The sequence below is a fragment of the Nematolebias whitei genome, chromosome 17, assembly GCF_014905685.2.
Source record: "Nematolebias whitei isolate Nwh7 chromosome 17, NemWhi1, whole genome shotgun sequence".
Lineage (NCBI taxonomy): Eukaryota > Metazoa > Chordata > Actinopteri > Cyprinodontiformes > Rivulidae > Nematolebias > Nematolebias whitei.
Window position 1 is genome coordinate 28,994,767 of NC_056514.1, and position 20,026 is coordinate 29,014,792.

General features: G+C 37.7%; 1 protein-coding gene across 1 annotated transcript in view; it reads right to left on the minus strand.

Annotated features, from left to right (window-relative positions):
* Positions 1–1,751: 1,751 nt before the first annotated feature.
* The window catches only part of gpam (glycerol-3-phosphate acyltransferase, mitochondrial), a 23,617-nt gene continuing 5,342 nt past the window's right edge, over positions 1,752–20,026 (minus strand). The window contains exons 5-21 of the mRNA XM_037691443.1: positions 17,849–17,962; positions 17,496–17,645; positions 17,283–17,382; positions 17,053–17,189; positions 15,254–15,353; positions 13,694–13,906; positions 12,770–12,883; positions 12,568–12,653; positions 9,431–9,543; positions 8,437–8,507; positions 7,824–8,091; positions 7,570–7,727; positions 7,265–7,342; positions 6,990–7,127; positions 6,713–6,902; positions 4,244–4,302; positions 1,752–4,150 (exon numbers count right to left, since the gene is read on the minus strand). Of these exons, the coding sequence (XP_037547371.1) occupies positions 4,034–4,150; positions 4,244–4,302; positions 6,713–6,902; positions 6,990–7,127; positions 7,265–7,342; positions 7,570–7,727; positions 7,824–8,091; positions 8,437–8,507; positions 9,431–9,543; positions 12,568–12,653; positions 12,770–12,883; positions 13,694–13,906; positions 15,254–15,353; positions 17,053–17,189; positions 17,283–17,382; positions 17,496–17,645; positions 17,849–17,962 (2,206 nt within the window). The 3' untranslated portion in view covers positions 1,752–4,033. The remainder of the gene's footprint in view (positions 4,151–4,243; positions 4,303–6,712; positions 6,903–6,989; positions 7,128–7,264; positions 7,343–7,569; positions 7,728–7,823; positions 8,092–8,436; positions 8,508–9,430; positions 9,544–12,567; positions 12,654–12,769; positions 12,884–13,693; positions 13,907–15,253; positions 15,354–17,052; positions 17,190–17,282; positions 17,383–17,495; positions 17,646–17,848; positions 17,963–20,026) is intronic.

The window sequence follows — 20,026 nt, forward strand, 5'->3', positions numbered from 1 at the left end:
TTATGTGCAGTACATTGTGAAAAAAGAAGCATGAGGCCTAAAAGCAGCACAATAACGTCACCTTATATGAAGGGATGGAGTTACAGCTGTTTAGGTCAAACCATGTAAATGATGCGCTCGACCTCATGTGATTTTGTGATGAGGATGACGGTGACAACCGAGCAAACCTCTGGGTCAGTATGAGTAAAGCTGACTGTTATTGACATTTTTGTTTTCTAAGACAAGACAGCAGCCATCTTGACTTGGATCAGTTGCAGATGTACATTAAATGATAACTTGGAGATTTTCATCAAAATCCATCAAGCGGTTCACGAGATATTTTACTAACAGAAAAAATGAGCACACACGGACAGGCTAAAACCGTATTATATACATTATATTATCAGTATAAGTAAAAACAGATATAACACTTAGCTATCACACTTTTAATGGAAGGAGTCATCTAACCTCCAAATATAGGAAGAGAGCCTTGCATCATGAAGGACTCCACTCACCCAGCACACACACTTTCCGCCCCGCTCCCCTCAGGCAGGAGGTTGAGAAGCATTAAGTGTAGAACCACTAGACTGAGGAACAGCTTCTACCCTGAAGCACTCATGAATCCTTAATCAGGATTATCACTGTAATACCACTTTGCTTGTTGATATGTGCTGCTGATTATCCATGCTGCTGATCTCATGTTGCCGATTTATTTCAAGCTGCTGTGTTCATTCATACTGATCTGCTCACAGACTCATGTTTATGCTGCTGTTGTTTTTGTACTATTTAGTGTTTAGCATATTCTTAGTTTAGTGTATTTCTTATATCTTATTACTGTTTTTCTTTTACAATTTATACTTTTGTTGGATGTAACTGGGACCCTGTGTACACAAGTTCATTCCACCACATGTACCACATGTAATGCCAATGACAATAAAGAACCTTGACGTTGATGTACTGTACAGGGCTATTCAATTAAATTGCTCAGGGGGCCACAATTACTAAAAGCCAAGAGCTCAGGGGCCGGACATCCAGCAGTTATTGTCATTAAGTTTGTTTTATGATTTGAATCTGGATTCCCCTGGAGAAAATGTGATCTGACGCTCACCACCCCCTCCCTGAGGAATTTCCAACTGATAACCAGATGGAACCAGCTGAATAAACTTTGTGTCATCATTTCAGGACTCTTGGATTCTCATAGAAGTTATTCTTGGCCATTCCTCGACAATGTTTATGGATCTCACCGGAGGACATTGGCTGATTATTACATCTTTATCAGAACTCTTACAGTGCCCTTGAGAGCATCTATGAACATCTCACTGCTCTCGGCTCCCCCCTCTGCAGAATGTCTATGTCACTATGTGCTTGTTTGTGCGAGGTGTTTTTTTAATACGATTTTTTTTCCTCAGGCAGGAAAAAAAAAAAAAGTCTTGATAGGAATTTTGTCACCTCAAACTCCTACATGTCTCCATTTGACCACTTTTTTTGTTTGTCCAAACAGGTCTCACTTATAAATGAGTCTTTTAGGCTCAATGTGATTTATCTGTTTAAATAAAGGTTGAATGAAAAAAAAAAATTAAAATCTTGTTTTATTTTAAAGTGAACCCATTGTTGGACTGAACTGAGCACGCCCGTGGGCTTGATTTGGCCCCCGGGCCGCCAGTTGAATAGCCCTGCTGTATATTATATATATATATATATATCTATATATATATCAAGAAATTGGCAACGACTCAACACTTTTGCACAGTACTGTGTTTTAATCTTCAAGAATGTGAAGCTGCTACATACAGCATGTTTCCATGTACATTCTAACATTGTTTTAAATGATTCCCACACGTTTGTGGCACATCTACACATCGTGTTGCACACCGTTTACAAACTGTTTGAATAGCCAGAACAAATAATTAGTTAATTTAACCTGCAGGGTATTTCCAATCACCATCAGTCGCGCCTCTAAACATAATAGAAACAGATAATTGTTAACCATTTATTTAATTAAAAACATCTAATGCCAGTTGAGCTGTGCTCTGAATGAGCAACAGCTAAAAAAAAAAACAACCTTTAGTAGCTGGTAATTATTCTTAACAGAAAAAATTCTCTCCACTTGCTTTTTTGTTAATGATCTACCTTTTTTTAAGTTACAAATAAAACAAGTGGTGCCCATGCAGAAAAATCAGAAACCGAGAAACACTAGAGTGAAAAAATAAAAGGCAAACGGCTCCCAGATACAGGCTTTTTTTTTTACATTAATACATAGATTAAAGTGAGACGTTATGTAACAATTAATCTCACCAACAGTTCATATAAACCTTATTTTATTTGTACCGATGCCTTCCAGTAGTCGCATCAAACTGTCCATTTTAGACAGATAAGATACATTCAACATATTTTCAACAATTGTCTAACATACTCACGCACGGCGATGTTGGCGGATTAAGGAAATTGAAGAGCAAAAGGCGACCAGAGGAAACATGCAGCTCTGATCAGTTTAGTGGTTTTCTCCAGGCTGAGGGGGTCCTGTAACAGTCTGTGGGCTCAGAAACGCTCTCAGAGTTTCATCATTCTTCCAGCTCGCAGCCTTTTAGGTTACTTTGCTCCTCAACAAGCCTTTCACTGATCAGTCTGGGTGGATTTGTACACAGACTTGACAAATTGCTTAAAAATAAGCAAAAAAAAACAAAATTTTTATTTCATAAAAAATAACTGAAACCAGCAGTATTTTAAGCATTGTTGCTAATGTTTATATTAATCTGCTTCCTATATTTCTTTAGTCTGTTTGAGATTAGTAATCCAACCAATCATAATTCCTCAAACGGTTTTGACCCTTCAAAGTTGTGTACTCCTAAATATTTTACATTAAAGTTCAAGTTCAAAATAAAATACAATCATAATCTATTTGACAAAACCTGACTGACCACGGTTTTTATTCGTATGCGTTTTGACACAAAAGTAAAATGTAAATTATCGAGATTTACATACTGAGAGATTAAAATGAGTTTCTACCTTTTTTTTGTAATCATACAGTTCTCCTGGAAACTTTTAACATTACCAAATAAAATAAAAATAAAAACTAACTCACTGCTCCTCACATCACTACAGAAACTATCATCAAAATAGCTGGCTTTTCTTTGTACCATTCATTTTTACTAAATTATAACAAAGTTTCGTTTTACAGCTATTGGAGCAAAGTTTTACTCCCCAGCAGAGCTTGTTTCCCTGAAAACCAAGTGTGTCTGAGTTGCGTGTTGATGTGATGGCTGGTTTTATTCATTTCATATGCTGTGCGTTGTGACATGCTTTGAAATTTTCATTTTTTTAATCAAACCTCTTCTCGTTTAGAGATCTGTGGGTCGAATGTTTTTACTTGAAACATCAACGATTTTAGGCACGACTTTGCCAGATTTCCATCAGACTAAGGTCGAACCACTTTGCTGCGATAACTCAAACTTGTAACGGAACGGAAGAACGTTTTTGTTCATAAAAAACTGAATTTGTGCACGTTTGCTGGGACACACCCTCTCAGCTAAGTCTTTCAGTCATGACAGCAGGGTGTCAGTATTTATACGCACCGCGACCTATTTACAAGGATTTGATTTAAAAATGTACTCGTCATGAAAACTACGTTGTAACATTTCCTACAGCTTGATATTAAAGTGCACTAAGGAGATTATATCATTTTGTCCTAACAAGCAAAAAAGTCAACATAAAAATGTTGCCGTAGTTATTTACTTGAAAGGCAACTTTTTTTGTTCGAATTGCTCCTTTTTTTTCAGCTTGCTCGATTCGATTGTTTGTTAAAAGATTTTTTAAATTTTGTAGGCAATGTCCTTAAAGAAGTTATGTCTAGTGTGTTACCACTTCATGGATTAATGTGATTTTCAACTAAAGACTGGCTTCAAGTCTCTTACGGCTAACAGCTAACCGTTAGCGGCTGTTACGTGAAGGCACTTCCTGGTAAAGCTTTCCACAGAGTAGCACCTGGGATTGTTTTCAAAGTAACCAGCAGAAGCCCTTTTAATGGAAGGAGCCTGGCGTCTGAAAGGTGTATCAGTCACATCAGGGTGAATCCTAAAATGTACTGCAGGAGTTTGTTGCGGTTGGCCTGAGGTAGAAAGGTGCTGCTCAGCTCCAGCATCGTCACCCTGTTCTCTCTCCTCTCCTTCAGGACCTGCACAATCATCACAGCACACCAACGCTAAATAAAGTCTGTGCAACTGCACAAAGTTTATGGGTATATTTTATTCCTAAAAAACATATTTACCCCAAGCTCTTTGAAAGTCTTCACAGTATTCTTCACCAGATAATGAGTTGCACTTTCACCTGAAAAATACAAGCGCACAATCACAAGTGATTTAGACAAAATAAATACATTTAATTCAATGTATGGTTATCAAGATCCCAGAATTTGAACCTCAAACCCTCCTGCTGCCCTTGGGTCAAAATGACCCACAAGGCCTTGTGTTAAGACTGAAGCCTTGTAGGTTTTTGTTTGACCCAAGGGCAGCAGAAGGATTACCGTATTTTTCAGACTATAAAGTACACTTAAAATCCTTTAATTTTCTCAAAAACCAACAGTGAGCGTTACGTATTAACTCTGGTTGTGTTTACTGACCTCAAACTGATTTTACATGGTACAACTGAACAATGTTGAGAGCTACTGTAAATGAGCTGAATTAAGTTTGATTTATCTGTTTTGTTTTGCTCAATGTGCCTTATAATCCAGTGCACCTTATAGTCTGACAAATACGTAAACACATTTAATTATTTTAGACTTGAAATAACCAAAAAAAAAGCTTTATTCTGGATTTAAAAACCATGGGAGCAGTAAACATTTTCTAACTAAAAATATCGTTGATGTTGCTGAATGAAAAGATGATTTTAGAATACCACTGTAATGTTTGTTATGAGTGGTATTTAAATATTAAAGACAATTTAATGCAGTTGTAACCAAAAAAAGACAAATGAGTAACAGTTGGTTGAATTAATTTTCAAAGAACTGCAAAGTTAATTATGAGACATTTATTTAAACTTTTAATTTACAAATAAACAAATATAATCCATAAAATACAAAGGATGGTAGCTCTTTTAACTGTGTATTTATTTGTCATTTTAGTCTTTCCTTGTCGACTGATTGTTTCTTGCTGGCAGAAACGCTGCAGTTAATTAATTAATTCCCATTACAGGTTATGCTCTTGTAAAGCTTCAGAAGTGTTTTAATAATGTTTGTTGTTGTTGTTTTCACGGATTTACTTGTAATATATTGACAACAAACTGTTCGAGGATTTCATTTAAAAATGAGTAGACCTTTCCTTGAAACTAAATTAATATTCTGCATTAGAAACTTCAAAGTTTTTTATTCACTGGGAGTTCATAGTGCTCAAGAGAGCTTTTAGAAACATGGGCAGATGACCTGACACTGTCACAAAGCCACAACTAGAGAAATTGCATTTTCTGCGAAAATGCTGTGAATGCTTATATCTGAGTAACTTGCTGAAATGAGCTACAAACATGCTGAAATGTAGCTGAAATAGAAGAACAAGCCTAAAGTTATCAGAAGAATGCAAAAAGAACACAGTTGCTGAATTAGATTAAAATAAGAAGAAATGAGCACAAAAAAATAGTGAGTTAGATAAAAAAAAAGAAGCTAAAATTAGAAGAAAAAAACAGCAGAAATGTAGCTGAAAAGGCAAAAAGACGCTTAAATTAGCAGAAGGAAGTGAGGAAAGCACAATTGTGCCCAATTAGGTTTAAAGAAGCAGAAATTAGCACAAAAAGTTGAAATTATCTGAAAAGGGCAGAAATTGGCAAAAAAACAACCCAAATGAACAGTAGCTAAAATAGCAGAAAGAAGCTGAAATTGGCAGAAGGAAGTGAAGAGAGCACAAATGTGCCCAATTAAGCTGAAAGAAGCAAAAATGAGCACAAAAAAGTGGAAATTATCTGGGAAAAAAGCTGAATTAGCCAAAAACAGCTGAACAGTAGCTAAAACAGCACAATAAAGGCTAAAATGTATTAGACGTAAGTGGAGAGAGCACATTTTTGCTGAATTAGCCTGGAAAGTTGAAACGAGTGAAAAAAAAAAAAAAGTGGAATTGGCTTTAAAAGCCTAAATTAGCATAAAAACTGCTAAATATTAGCCAAAATAGCAGAAAAGGCTGAAACTAGCAGAAATTAGCAGAAAGAAGTTAGAAGAAGCACACAAATGTTGTGAGAATAAAGCAAAAATGAGCAGAAAACAGCTGGAAAAACAGCTGAAAGAAGATAAATTTTTATTTATTTATTTGCACAAGGAAGCTGAACCAGAACAAAATGTGAAAGGAGCAGTAAAAGGTTGTAAACAGATCTAAACATATGAAGGATGAACTCCATTCATTAAAAACGTATGGAAGAAGTTTAGTAACTATAATACATATAAACAGGATCACTATAGTGTGAATGCTTATTACAACTCTGTTTCAGAATATAAGGTGCTCACACAGATTTTACCACCTTCCTTGTGTGTTAGTGCAGTCGGCCAGGTCTTGTGTGGTTACCACAGCAGCTCAGAGCTGGCGATGGTGGCATTTGCTAATAGTTTGCATGCTCAGCTAATAGTTATGTATAGGAGTTGAGTGTGTGCCAGTGTTTTAAGAAAACATCTGTCTAACATGATCTGAGTATTCATTTTTCTGTCAACCTTTCATTCTTATCTTCAGAATGTACAGCATGCCATGAATTCCTGCAGTGTTACCATAAGCAGCCACGCCTCTCTCTGTTCTCGTCAGCAGGAACTTGAAGAGCCTCTGGGTATAATCGGACTCAGACATGGGCTGACTCAAGCTGTGGATGAAGACTGCAGCCCCGCCGTAGGCCTCCAGCACCGGGCTGAGCAGACGCTGAAGGAAGCTGAAGAACTCTTGGTGCTCCGTCGACACGCTCACCTGACACCACACGAATCCAAACAGCTCAAGAACGGCTCTGGAAGCTGAATGTCGTAAATCTCTTAAAGAGGTTTTATAAAACCTGACCTTAAGGTAGCGATCTCGTTGCTCCTCTCCAAAGTCACTGTCCTCGTCTTCTTCGTCACTTCTCCAGGAAAGGGGCTCAGAGAACTTTTTGGGCCACGGTTCCTCAGACGGACTGGAACTCAGTTCCTCCTGGTCCTCCTGACAGACAAAAACAAATTGGATCAACCAGATCCCACTGTTATAATTAACAGCAAATCACAAGACGCTCATCATTATTCGTCTTTATCACAGTAATCTTTGTGAGTCAGCAGCGGTGTTGGCGTCCGTTAACTCACTTCGGCCACATAGAGGACGCCATACTGGATCAGTCGGGTCACTGCATCATGGAAAACTTGGCAAATCGTCTGGCAGGGCTGCAGAAAAGAGGAAAAAAGCTAAAGTACATTGTGTAAAACGCTGTCTGTTAGTGTTTGGGATCAAACTGTAAACGTTTGTTTCTGAAAATTGAGCAAAAAGGTCTGAAAAATCTAATAAAACATTATAATATTGTACAGAAGTACCTCCAAAAAACTTCCTCTCTCATTTGTTCTACTTCATACAGTATAAAACCTGAAAAGGTGCAGACAAAATGAAGACTTACAGACGCCACAGCCACTTCATTGATGAGGAACTGCGAGAGACCAGCAGCCTTGTGGATGAGGCGTTCCTGACTGAGAAGCAGACTGTTGGGATCTTTAGGGGGGTGACCACACTCTGATTCCATCAGCAGCTCTCGCTGCAGCGACAGGATGCTGCAGGCTGCAGACACAGAAGGTGGAGGGAGTCAAAACACTCCATCTGTTGGAAAAGAGATGATGCAGTACAGAAACACATACAACTGTTGGCTCGCCATACCAATGATTGCATCAGAAATGAAGACCAGGAAAAGGCCGTTGCTGTAGAAGTTGAGCTCAAAAAGCGCCGGCACAGTTTGAGCGGGCGCGATGGTGAACTCCCCGTTGCGATTGGAGCTGCCGGTCACGTTGACGCATTTTTCCAGGAGGTGGAGGGCACGCATGACCACGTCCTCGGAGTTTCCTGAAAAGCCCAGGTCAAAGTCTCGTGACAGGATCTCCTCCTTCATGTTGAAGAAGTCCTCCACAAGCCTGGACAGAACCACTCCCTGAAGGAAAAATGAACAAAAACCCAGACTCGGAAACGTTAACTCAAAACCTTAAATCTGTATGTGAAAAAAACTTTTTTTTTAAATAATTTTTTTGCAGGTTCTTGCAGTTACATCAATGTGCCTGTAGAGGGCAGAACTCCACCACAAATGAATAGTGGAGGCATCAAAAGAAGCAGAAAGATCAACGTTTTTGGCAAAAACAAAAAAAACCAGTTGATTTATTTTACTTATTAGGTAATGAGGAAAGATGGAAAAGTAAAATGTCAGTTACTTAAAAATAAAAAAGGGAGAAACATGATGATGCGCCACATAAAGAAAGGGGTAGAAGAAGAAAAAGCTGACCTGTCTGTGTCGATACAGCAGCAGACAGGCCACAATGTGGGTCGACATGATCGCTGATGATTTATTAGCCGCTGCGAGGGAGAAATATAAAAATAATAAAATGAGCAAGACAAACTCATAACACATCAATTCAAACGAGTGTTGAGTATGAAACGACCAAAATATATAGTAAAACAAAAGCTTTTTATAAATAAATTGAAACCTTTTTTTTGCTTAGCTAATTTAGTCCTACTTAATTAAAACGTTAGCACTTCATGACGTTGTTTAAAGGAGTGGCATGAAAACAATGCGGTCTAATGGGGACACACCGTGATACACAGGAATCTGTCCCTTTTCACAGGAACACATTTCTGGCAGAACAAGATTCACAGCTGGAGGTTGTTTCACTCAACCGCTCGAGCTAAAAAGATCCAAAACGCACACGATAACCAGGTTTGAATTCAAATAATTCATTCTATGCAGTCAGCTAATAAAATAGCAGATAAATAGATTTTAAAAACACGTTTGATGTTACATCAGATGAATGACAGAACAATGCATCTAAAGGTTACTTAAGTCCATCTCATCCACAATGCGAAGCGACATTGAAGAACAAAAAAAACTGGTGCTGCATTTTTTCCCCTTTATCTTTCCTTCACTCTCCTGATTGGCTGAAAACAACATGCCATCCATCTGGGAGCTCTGTCATTGGCTGAACCTTTAAAAAAAAAAAAAAAAGAAGGGCGCAGAAGCATGCAGCTGAACGGTGAGGAGAACCGGTTCCTGCAGTGTTACTTTAGGGCAAAGCACCTTAAGTGATGTAAAACAGATAGGCTGTGATTGGAGAGCGTTTGAAAGGATGGGTGCTCTCTTTGGAGACAGGTGCACCCGTAAGATGCTTGAGATTTCAGAAAACAAAATTATGGAAGGTTTATAGGACGAACTAAAAAACTGTGAGACTGTGAGTGGGTCTCCTTGAGAGTGTCTTGTGACTGTGAGGTTGTGTTTTTCTTACTGAAGAGAACGTGTTTGGCTAAGTTGTTGATGAGTTGTCGTCTGAAGATCTCTGCAGGAAGCTCTCTGTCCATCTGCTCCTCTTCCTGCGCTTCAAACAACCGACCGTCAGGCCTGAAAGAGAAAAACAGCAATGAATTGAATATGGTACACACCGATTATCAGCTTATTTCACCACAAAGGTTCTCCGTTTCACGCCAATTAACAGAGTTCAAGTGTCAAGTCTTTATTAAATCCAGTCGAGCTCCTGAGATTAAAGTCTCCTTTTGAACAAATTTTAAATACATGCTAAAAACAATTAAGAACGATATGGGAAAATGCGTAATAAGTACAAGAACACAGCAGTGATGCAACATAAAACTAAAGTTACAGATTAAATAGAGCGAAAATCAAAGAATGCAAAAAAATTATTACGCCACCGCTATGATTAAATAAAAAAAAAAACACGAGCGATATTAAAGAGAAAAAAAACATTATTGTCACAAAAACAGTCTCTAGCCTGCTATTAAATCTGTGTTTGTTATTATGCTTTGGAGGGCTATAATCAAAAAGAAAAACAAACAAATACAATACAGATAAACTACCTGACTACAAGTAGATATTGTTTTTCCCAAAATTATTCTAGTTTTTGTACCTTTTTACTTGGTTTTGTAATGAAATCAAATTATACTCTTTAAATCTGTCAGTATAATAGTGTGAATATTTATGAAGCATTAACACTATTGTAATCCAGTTTTCTTACGTACCTTTTTCAGAATCTTTCTCGTTCCACAACTTTGTGCTATTTCAACAAATCATATATCAAAATGCATCAGCATGAGCATGCATCAGCATATATCAAAATGTTCAGCTCTTTCAGGATTTATGGTGCAACTTTAGCCTTTTGAAATATTTAGCCTTTTCTATAATTTTATTCTCATAGAAAATGAATCAAGCTCATTTTACATCCTTTATATCTTTAGATCTGTTTACAACCTTTTACTGCTCCTTTCACATTTTGTTCTGGTTCAGCTTCCTTCAGCTTCCTGTACAAATGTACACTTTTTTCAGCTACTTGCAGCAAATTTCTGCAGTTTTTTCAGCTCTTTTGTGCTCCTTTTAGATTCTTTCTGCCAACTTCTACATTTTTGTGCTTCTTCTAACTTATTTCTGCTAATTTCAGCTTGTTAAGCTCCTTTCAACGTATTTCTGCAAGTTTCAGCTTTTTCTGATATTTCATTTAACTTGATGCTAATTTAAGCTTTTTCAGCTAATTTCACATATAGTAGTCACTGATTTCAATTTTTTCCAGCCTAATTCAGCAAAAATGTGCTCTCTCCACTTCCTTCTTGTATTTTCAGCTGTTTCTGTCTTTTTAGCTACTTTTCAGCTGTTTTTAGCTCATTTCAACTGCTTTTCAGCAAGTTCTTCAGCAATAATCCTTCACACTGCATTTTCACAAGTAATGCAGTTTCTCTAGTTATAATTTATATTCTTGCCTCTCCTGCCTTTTATCCCCCTCTTTTTAAACTTCTTTGAATTTGCTTTTTGTATTCCCACATGAAACACATGGTTTCAGAGGCAGCAATGGAGGGAATGACGACGTTTTCCTGAGGTTTGTGAAGAAAATGTTAAATTGCAACAGAAACAAGACACCCAATCCCTAATTGTTCCCCGGGTGCTTACATACAGTAGCTGCCCACTGCTCCACCTGGGTGTATCCCACATGTGATGGGTTAAATGAAGAGAACTAATATTGTCATTGTATGGGAATGATAACAGATAGCACTTTACTTTAAACTATGCTAGTTGCTAGTAGCATTTGCTTTCTAAACTTTATGTAAATCAATAAGTGACCAAGCAGTCACAAGTTGTCAAATAAGCTATTTTAAGTTTTATATTTATCTTCAAAAATATTAATATTAGATATGAGGGAGGGCACAACAACAGAACAACTTCTGCACATGAACCTTCACTTTGGACAATGATTCACATCAAATAACATTAAGTTAACCCACAAATAGGTACTCCTTGATAATATTGTGTATCGTTTCCTTCTAGCATTTTTATCCCCGTTTTATTCAGTGTGTAAACTTTTTAATACAGCTCTGTTTCAAACTTCTCTAACCATCCTTCCTTCATTAGACAAAAGAGGAGTGGTTGTTATTCAGGACATGGCATGGGTTTACATTTTCGCAGAATGATTCACCGTTTCGGTGCTCACAATCATTAAACCCAAAGTTGAGAAATGCCATGTCTTATTTCACTGCAATAATTTAAATATATAAATTTTGGATTAAAGAACTGAGCCAGCTTGTTGTTTCTCAGTCAGTAACCATCTGAAGTAAATAGATATAGAGTAAAAAGATAAATCTACGCTACACGTTTTACTGCTCATAAGATATTTTATCAGTTACTGCTGCAACTGGTTATCGTGATCTGTGTTGTGCTGTTTTACATTCGTCCCTCGAGTGTGAAATGCATCATCCCTCTTTTGTATAATTAGGCAGTAATGCATAAGGAAATGTAAAAAACGAAACAGGGAAATAAATACGCTTGAGGAAACAAAAAGGGGGAGAAACTACAAGAAGAAATGTTACACAAGTAGATTTTTTATATACTACAATCAGCAGAGTGTAAAAAAAAAAAATCCTGATTTGAAGTTAAGTTTAAATATACCAAGTTTTATAATGAAATTTGGTCCTCCTTATCCTGAAGTGGCTTTATGTTCATTTCCTTTAAATTCCAGGCCAAGTTTTTACGACTCGGCAAAACGTTTCACACTCGAGGCATAAAAAAATTAAGTGAGCAATGGAGGTGTTAACTTGTGCTCGTCTCTTTTAGGACAGTGAATGTTTGACGTCAGCCGTGCTGTGAGAGACTGCAGATGTCCTTATGAACATATTTTATAACTGGCTCAGTTTGATTAAAAAAAACAAACGGCTCAGAACTGAAGTAACCTCTGCGAGTGGAACATGGAGGGCTCAGACGTCAAACGACAGACGCTTGCTGTGAAGCAGCAGGAGGGGAGAAACTGAGTTTGGACATGAAAGTTGCTACATCAAAAGCTGAGGGACAAAAACTCTGGACAGATGAAGACAACTTGCAATGAGAAAGGAAACTGTGTGTGTGTGTGTGTGTGTGTGTGTGTACACTTACTGTGCAGAAATAATGATGGGCAGCAAGGCGTTTTCCAGAGACACCGGTGGCGGAATATGACGACTCCTCTGAGTGTCCAAATACTCCTACATTAAACAAACAGACATAACTGGAGGCTCACAACAGATGGTTTTACATTTTAAAAACATTTTTAAAGTGTTGAAGATTAAAAAATGGTCTAATGAAGATCTGTGATCGTCACCTTTAGGGAGAAAGGCTGGTTGAAGTCAACTCGAACACAGCCATAGTTCTTCCTCAGCATCCTGAACACCCCGCACGCTATTCCCCACCAGCTCTCATTCTTCTTGGGTTTGCCCTGAACGACACAAAAAGACAAACTGTTCAACTTTAAACCTATAAATCCATCCATCCATCCATCCATCCATCCATCCATCATTTTTACCCGCTTCTTCCTTTTTGGGTCACGGGAATCACTGGTGTCCATATCCAAAATCATTTTAGAAAACAAAAAAGGCATTTTTGTCAATATTGTAAAAGCTAAACTATCTATGATAACTCCAACAAAATTCAGTCAGGTCCTCTGGATGGCTGCATTTTTTTGTTGAGGTGTTTCGTCCTTCATCCAAAGGACTTCATCAGTACGAGGAGCCCCAACAAACTCAGTTCCACATGCAGCACACTCACATGTGGATCAACCAGTTTGCGGCGATAAGGTGGTTTCTGGGACCCGCCCTCTCACTCCTCTGAGGTAGCCATATCCAACGTGGTTTAAAATGTCAACGTTCATGCTCAATAATCCAGATAAAAAAATCCAGCAAAGTTCAGACAGGTCATCTGGACGGTTTATTTTATTTTTTTGTTGTTGAGACGTTTCATCCTTCATCCAAAGGACTTCATCAGTCCGAAGAGCCACAAACAAACTCGGTCTTTTGGATGAAGGACGAAATGTCTCAAAAAATAAAATAAAAAAAAGGAAAACCATCCAGGTGACCTGACTGACCTTTGTTGGATTTTTTTACCTGGATTATTGAGCATGAACTTTGATCCCTTATAATTCTTTACAAGAATAAAAAAAGTGTATTATTTTGTGTGTGTGCTAAGAAAAAAAGAAAAACAGAAACCTTGGTTGCCAAAGCAAAAATAGAAAACAGATCAAAGAGCTTACCAGCTGCTCGCTATTGTAGTTTCCCTCAATAATGCGGTCATACGAGATGCCGACTGGCACCACCAGCAAATCTCCGATGGCCCCCGTGCACAGAGTGTCGACCACGATGGACAGCATGCCTGCACGTGCTGGAAATGGCTTCCCACTGCGGGAGCGAGTGCCCTCCAAAAAGATCTCTAAAAACTGCTGCTGCCGCATCAGTTCCTCCGTGTACTGGAGGAGGTTTGAAACAAAGAAGCGGTCATGACAAACTGACTGCGACAAAGTTTAATTTAATGAAGGTTAAAAATAACAGCTGATATCCAACGCTTTGACCCCGTTGCACTTTGCAAGGACACGAGCACACGCAGGTAGCCACGTGGTGTAATGACACCCCTGGGTGTAGAGTGTACACAGCTGTCTCTTGGAATGCAGACCCCTCAGGAAGTGGATGTCTGGCCTGAAATATACTAGAGATCGTGGGACTCAGTTCCAACTTCATAAAGAACGAACCACCCCGTTTTAGAGGATTCTTTTTTTTTATTGTTTATATATCGCTTGTGGAGTTTATATCAATGAATTTCCATAAAAAACAGCTTCTGAGTGATAAAACTATCATTTCACTTGACTCAAACGCTTTGTTTGTCCGCTGTACGGGAAAATAAAAGCTGTGGGATGGATAAACTGGCTGATTTCATATGCTGAGCTGATAACGCTCATCTCTGGCACAGAGATAAAAAGTCGACTCAGTGGCACCGCACATTCTTGTCTTACCTTCAGTACTTGAACTCGTTAAGGAGACAATCAGTATCCAACAATGTTCAACCAGGTCATCTGGACAGTTTTTTGGTTTTTTTGAGAGACGTATTGCCCTCCATCTGAAAAGATTGTGGTGAAAACAGTTTGTTTGGGACTCAGACTGATGAAGCTCTTCGGATGGAGGGCGAAACGTCTCTCAACAAAAAAAAAAAAAAACTGTCCAGATGACCTGACTGAACATTGTTGGATGTTTTACCTGGATTACTGAGCATGAACCTTGATATAATCAGTAATTTAATTTAAAAAAAAAAAACCCGCACTGGCTAAAACTGTTACATTTGCTATTTAACGTAGTCTGATTTTTAGTTAAGAGACTTTAAAGGTTCTCAACGTTCACAAACTTGCGATAATTAAAAGGTAAACCTGCAGACAAATTACATTAGCATCTTTGTACGGTTCTACTCCGAGTTGGACTCCAGCAGTCACGTGTAAACTGATCTGCTCATCCTGAAAACCTATCGTCAAATTAGTGCAGATGGCGAAGAAGGCACTAAAAGTCAGAGCGACTCCATGACACTCCACCTGAGAGAACAGAGTTCAGAGCAGCACATCTTAACCTAAACAAAGCTTTTGTTTGACTGTTAACATTACAGGATTATGGTCATAAATTAAAAAGCATGTCTGATAAGGATAAACTCAAAGCACAAACAGTGGAAAATGGCTAAGTGAAGATGATCTAACATTGCTCCAGACGGACAACAAGCAGACAGAGAAGAAACATTCAAACTAGCTTTTACTGTAAAAAGATAAATTGACTCTTACTGCATGCAGAAGGGATCGGTACAAAATATCTTTCTTCCCATCCCCCGAGTCCTCCATTCTCCTCCGTATGAAGAATCCTCCAAGTTTACGGATCACAGTGCTGATAAAACAAACAAGTTTTAAGTATCAAGCAATGTTAGAAAACTAGTAGATCAGTGTCAGAACTTAAAAAATAACTTGGAGCAGGTCACAAGACTGGTTTCTTTGCTCATAAATGTCCTTTATTGTGTGAATGTGTATGAAGCATTCACACTATTGTGATCCATTTTTCTTCTGTACGTATTTCGGTGCATTTCTCATCCCGCAGTTTTTAAACTAGTTCAACAAATCATAAATAAAAACATTCAGCTCTTTCTGGACAATCCCGCTATGACTTTTGGTATTGGTGCAACTTTAGCTTTTTTAAATATTTGGCTTTTTCTGCCACTTTTTGAAAGGGCCATGATGGCGCAGGGGCAGAGCAGCTGACCTGGGACCCAAAGGTCCTGGGTTCAATCCCCGGTCATTGCACAACTCGTGGTGTCTCTGAGCAGGACAACCAAGCCTGAATTGCTCCCCGTGCGCTTGCATAGCTGCCCACTGCACCACCGGGATGTACGCCAGGTGCGATGGGTTAAATGCAGAGAGACAATTTCACCTTCGTATGGGAACATACAATGATGACGACACATAGCACTTTATTAATTTATTACTTTTTTCCTCATAGAAAATGAATAGTTTTATGTTCCTTTCAGCTTCTTACTGCTAACTACAACATGTTGTGATTCTTTCTGCTAATTTCAGCTCAGTATGCTCCTTTCAGCTTATTTATGCTAGTTTCAGCTTTTTCTGCAATTTTAGCTATTTAGCTGTTTTAATGCTAATTTGAGCTTTTTCAGCTAATTCCACATTTTTTGCACAAATTTAAACTTTTTTCAGCCTAATTCAGCTAAAATTTACTCTGCCAACTTCCTTCTTGTAATTCAAGCTTCTTTTTGCCTTTTTTTTTAGCTACTTTTCAGCTTTATTTTTGTTGTTGTTGCTAATTTCAGATTTTTCAGATAATTTCCACTTTTGGTGTTCATTTCTGCTTCATTCAGCAAATGTGTTCTTTCTGCTTTCTTCTGCTAATTTAAGCTTGTTATACCTATACAGCTAACTTTAGCATTGTTTAGCTAACAGATAACTTTAGCATTGTTTAGCTAATTTCAGCCGTTTTCAGATAAATTTAAGTTTTTTGTGGTAATTTCTGCTACTTTCAGCCTAATTAACTTATTTCTGCCAATTTCAGCTTGCCGTGCTCGTTTCAGCTTATTTAGGCTAATTTCAGCTATAATGCTAGTTCAGCTACTATTTAGCTGTTTTTTTTTAGCTAATTTTAGCTTTTTCAGCTAATTCCAGTTGTTTTTTTTTTTAGCTCATTTCAACTCTTTCCACTACCTTCTCGTAGTTAAATTTTATTTCTGCTTTTTCAGCTACTTTTCAGCTATATTTGGCTAATTTCAGCCTTTTTTAGCTAATTTCCTTATTTTTGTGCTCATTTCTGCTTATTTAAACATAATTAAGCAAATATATGTTCTTTCTGCTTTCTTCTGCAAGTTTAGGCTTGTTCTTCCATATCTGCTACATTTCAGCACGTTTTTAGTTAATTTCAGCTGTTTTTCAGCAAGTTCTTCTGCAATAAGCATTCACATTGCATTTTCACAGGAAATGCAATTTCTCTTGTTCTCCTTGTATCAAACAGATGTTTTGATGGTCTAAAAGCAGAAATCCAGCTGTATTCTGGATCAAACTGTGCACGGGGCTTTGTGAGGTTCTACCTGAGGATCGGGATGCTCAGGTTGTTTCCAGCAGCGATGTGGGGGGCTTTGATGTTATGACAGAACAGAATCAACGTGATGAGCAGGTAGTCGATGTGGGATTTGTGAACAGGGAGGAAGACCATGGGTACGTTTTGCTGCAAAGACAACATTATATTGTTTTTGTTCAGAGCAGCAGATCATAATGAGGCAGTTTAGTTTGTTGTTATAAATATGTAGCTGTTGCACACCTCTGAGGCAGCCTTTTTGACCATTTCCAGCTGTCCTTTATGGATCTGGATGCTCCAGAAAAACCCATTAAACAGCCTCAGAAGCACCCAACCTGTTAGTCTGGACAAACATGAAGATGGAGAGAACAGTGTTTGTTTCTACAGCTAAAAATCTTCTTCTAGTAAAAAAAGATGATAGTTAAGATGCTTTAACAAACTAGAACATGCTGGTACCTGATGAAGGCTGGTGAAATGTTGGCCACCATCTCCTGAAGGAAAGCTCTGGCTTTCTGCTTCACTTTACTGACAGACTTGTGCTCCTGACCAGGACGGCTTGCGGCTGCCTTCGAATCGGTTGCTACAGCTAAAATAGCCGTTTCCACTCTGCCATCAATGAAAGCACGAACACATGCTCACATCTTTTAGCTCATAAACACAATCACTGAAAACGTCATGGTGATGTTGGCTTATTCCCGTGTCATTTTAATGCAATTTATGCTCAGTCGTTATTACTTTAATTTAGGAACTACACAGTAAACGATAAAGACCATGACAATTTTCTTTAAATTTGTTTTATAATGTCCAACCTGCTGTTGTTGAGCACATTGTCAACCACGTTCCTGGTGAACATGTCCTTGCGGACATCTCTCTCCATAACAAACAGCACATAGCTCAGTCTCCGTGCCAACCAGCCTCGCTGTCTGCAAGATCATAAACACACACAATTATAATTACTAACACTTCACACACAAGCAAACATGCAAGCCTGTATTTCTGAAAGACAAATTATATATTTTTTTAGATAGTTGGATTTGTATAATTACAGCACATACCCTTCAAACAGGCTATTATAAGAAAAAAAGGAAAACTTTTTATGCATTTGTTTTAGAGATGCACAATATTAATGGCATGGTATCAGTCGGCATTAATGATAAAGTTGAATATCAGACATTGGCCATTTTATCAAAATAACACCAATATAAAAGGCGCTGACATTATATATATATATATATATATATATATATACACACACACACACACAAGGCACTGTTTTTTGTACGATTGTTTAAGTGTTGTCATTGTATTAGAGTAAATGTCATTAATAAATTTGACATTAAACATAATCCAAGTTGAAGTGTTGCATCATTGTCTGCCCCTTTTTGGCATCTGCATTAGTGAGCAGGTCAAACTGACAAAGATCATTCAGAATGATGTGGTATTTTAATTCCACAGCAGAGAAATATATGTAGTATCTGTAAGTAGGTCTAGGGATAAAAATATTGGTATCGGTTATTGGCCAAATAAGTTTTAAAATACAGTATTGGAATATTGGTCAAAAATCCAATATCGTGCTTCCGTAATTTGTTTAAAAGAAACAAGTTATAAAAACAGCTATTTTCAGCACATAACACCTTGTGAGTAACTGCAGGGGCTGTTTTGACGTCTGCTTCTTGCAGCACTCATATCACTATGTTCAGGCAGAACGAAAAGTAACAGATCAGATCATCTTAACTAATGATAGAAACATAACTCAGACTAATTACATGAATTATATTTCAACTTTTCTCCTAAGGATTTGACAAATAGCTTTGATTAATGTATAAATACCGGTACTGATTTTCACAAATAAAACATTTATCTTGTTTGGGGTTCAAGTGTTTATTGACCTTAATTTTTCTTCAGGTGTTAGCTAATAGGAACTAATATAAGGTCACACATTACACCAGTTTTATTCTCTTCATTAGCTACCTGTTGAATTTAGAATTAATTTTAAAATTTTAGTCGACTTTTAGAGCTTTAAATGGACAGGCCCCCCCAATACATTACTGAAATGTTGACCCCTTATTCTTCAGCACACACCCTTCAGTCTTCAGCGCTGAACCTCCCAAAGGTCCCTAAGACCCGGTTTAAAACTCATGGTGACGTGTCCTTTCAGACCGTAGCCCCCAGACTGTGGAATGTCCTGCCCCTGTTTCTCGCTATATTTAGTTGATGTTTTTCTTAGTTCATATCTTAGATGTTATTACTGTTTTTCTTATACATTTTATTGTTGGATGTAACTGGGACCTTGTGTACATAATTTCGCTCCACCACATGTACCACATGAGGTGCGAATGACAATAAAGAAACTCTGACTGTGTTGAGCAGTTTAAGACATTTTTAATCAGACAAGCTTTTAATTAAATGTTTTACTTACGGTTTTTATCAGTTGTTCTTATTGTTTATATCAGTTGTTCTTACTGTTTTTATCGGCTGTTCTTACTATTTTTATCGGATGTTCTTACAGTTTTTATCGTCTGTTCTTACTGTTTTTATCGGCTGTTCTTACAGTTTTTATCGGCTGTTCTTACTGTTTTTATCGGCTGTTCTTAGTTTTTATCGGCTGTTCTTACAGTTTTTATCGGCTGTTCTTACTGTTTTTATCGGATGTTCTTACTGTTTTTATCGGCTGTTCTTACAATTTTTATCGGCTGTTCTTACAGTTTTTATCGACTGTTCTTACAGTTTTTATCAGCTGTTCTTACAGTTTTTATCGGCTGTTCTTAGTTTTTATCGGCTGTTCTTACAGTTTTTATCGGCTGTTCTTACAGTTTTTATCGGCTGTTCTTACAGTTTTTATCGGCTGTTCTTACAATTTTTATCGGCTGTTCTTACAGTTTTTATCGACTGTTCTTACAGTTTTTATCAGCTGTTCTTACAGTTTTTATCGGCTGTTCTTAAAGTTTTTATCGGCTGTTCTTACTGTTTTTATCAGCTGTTCTTAC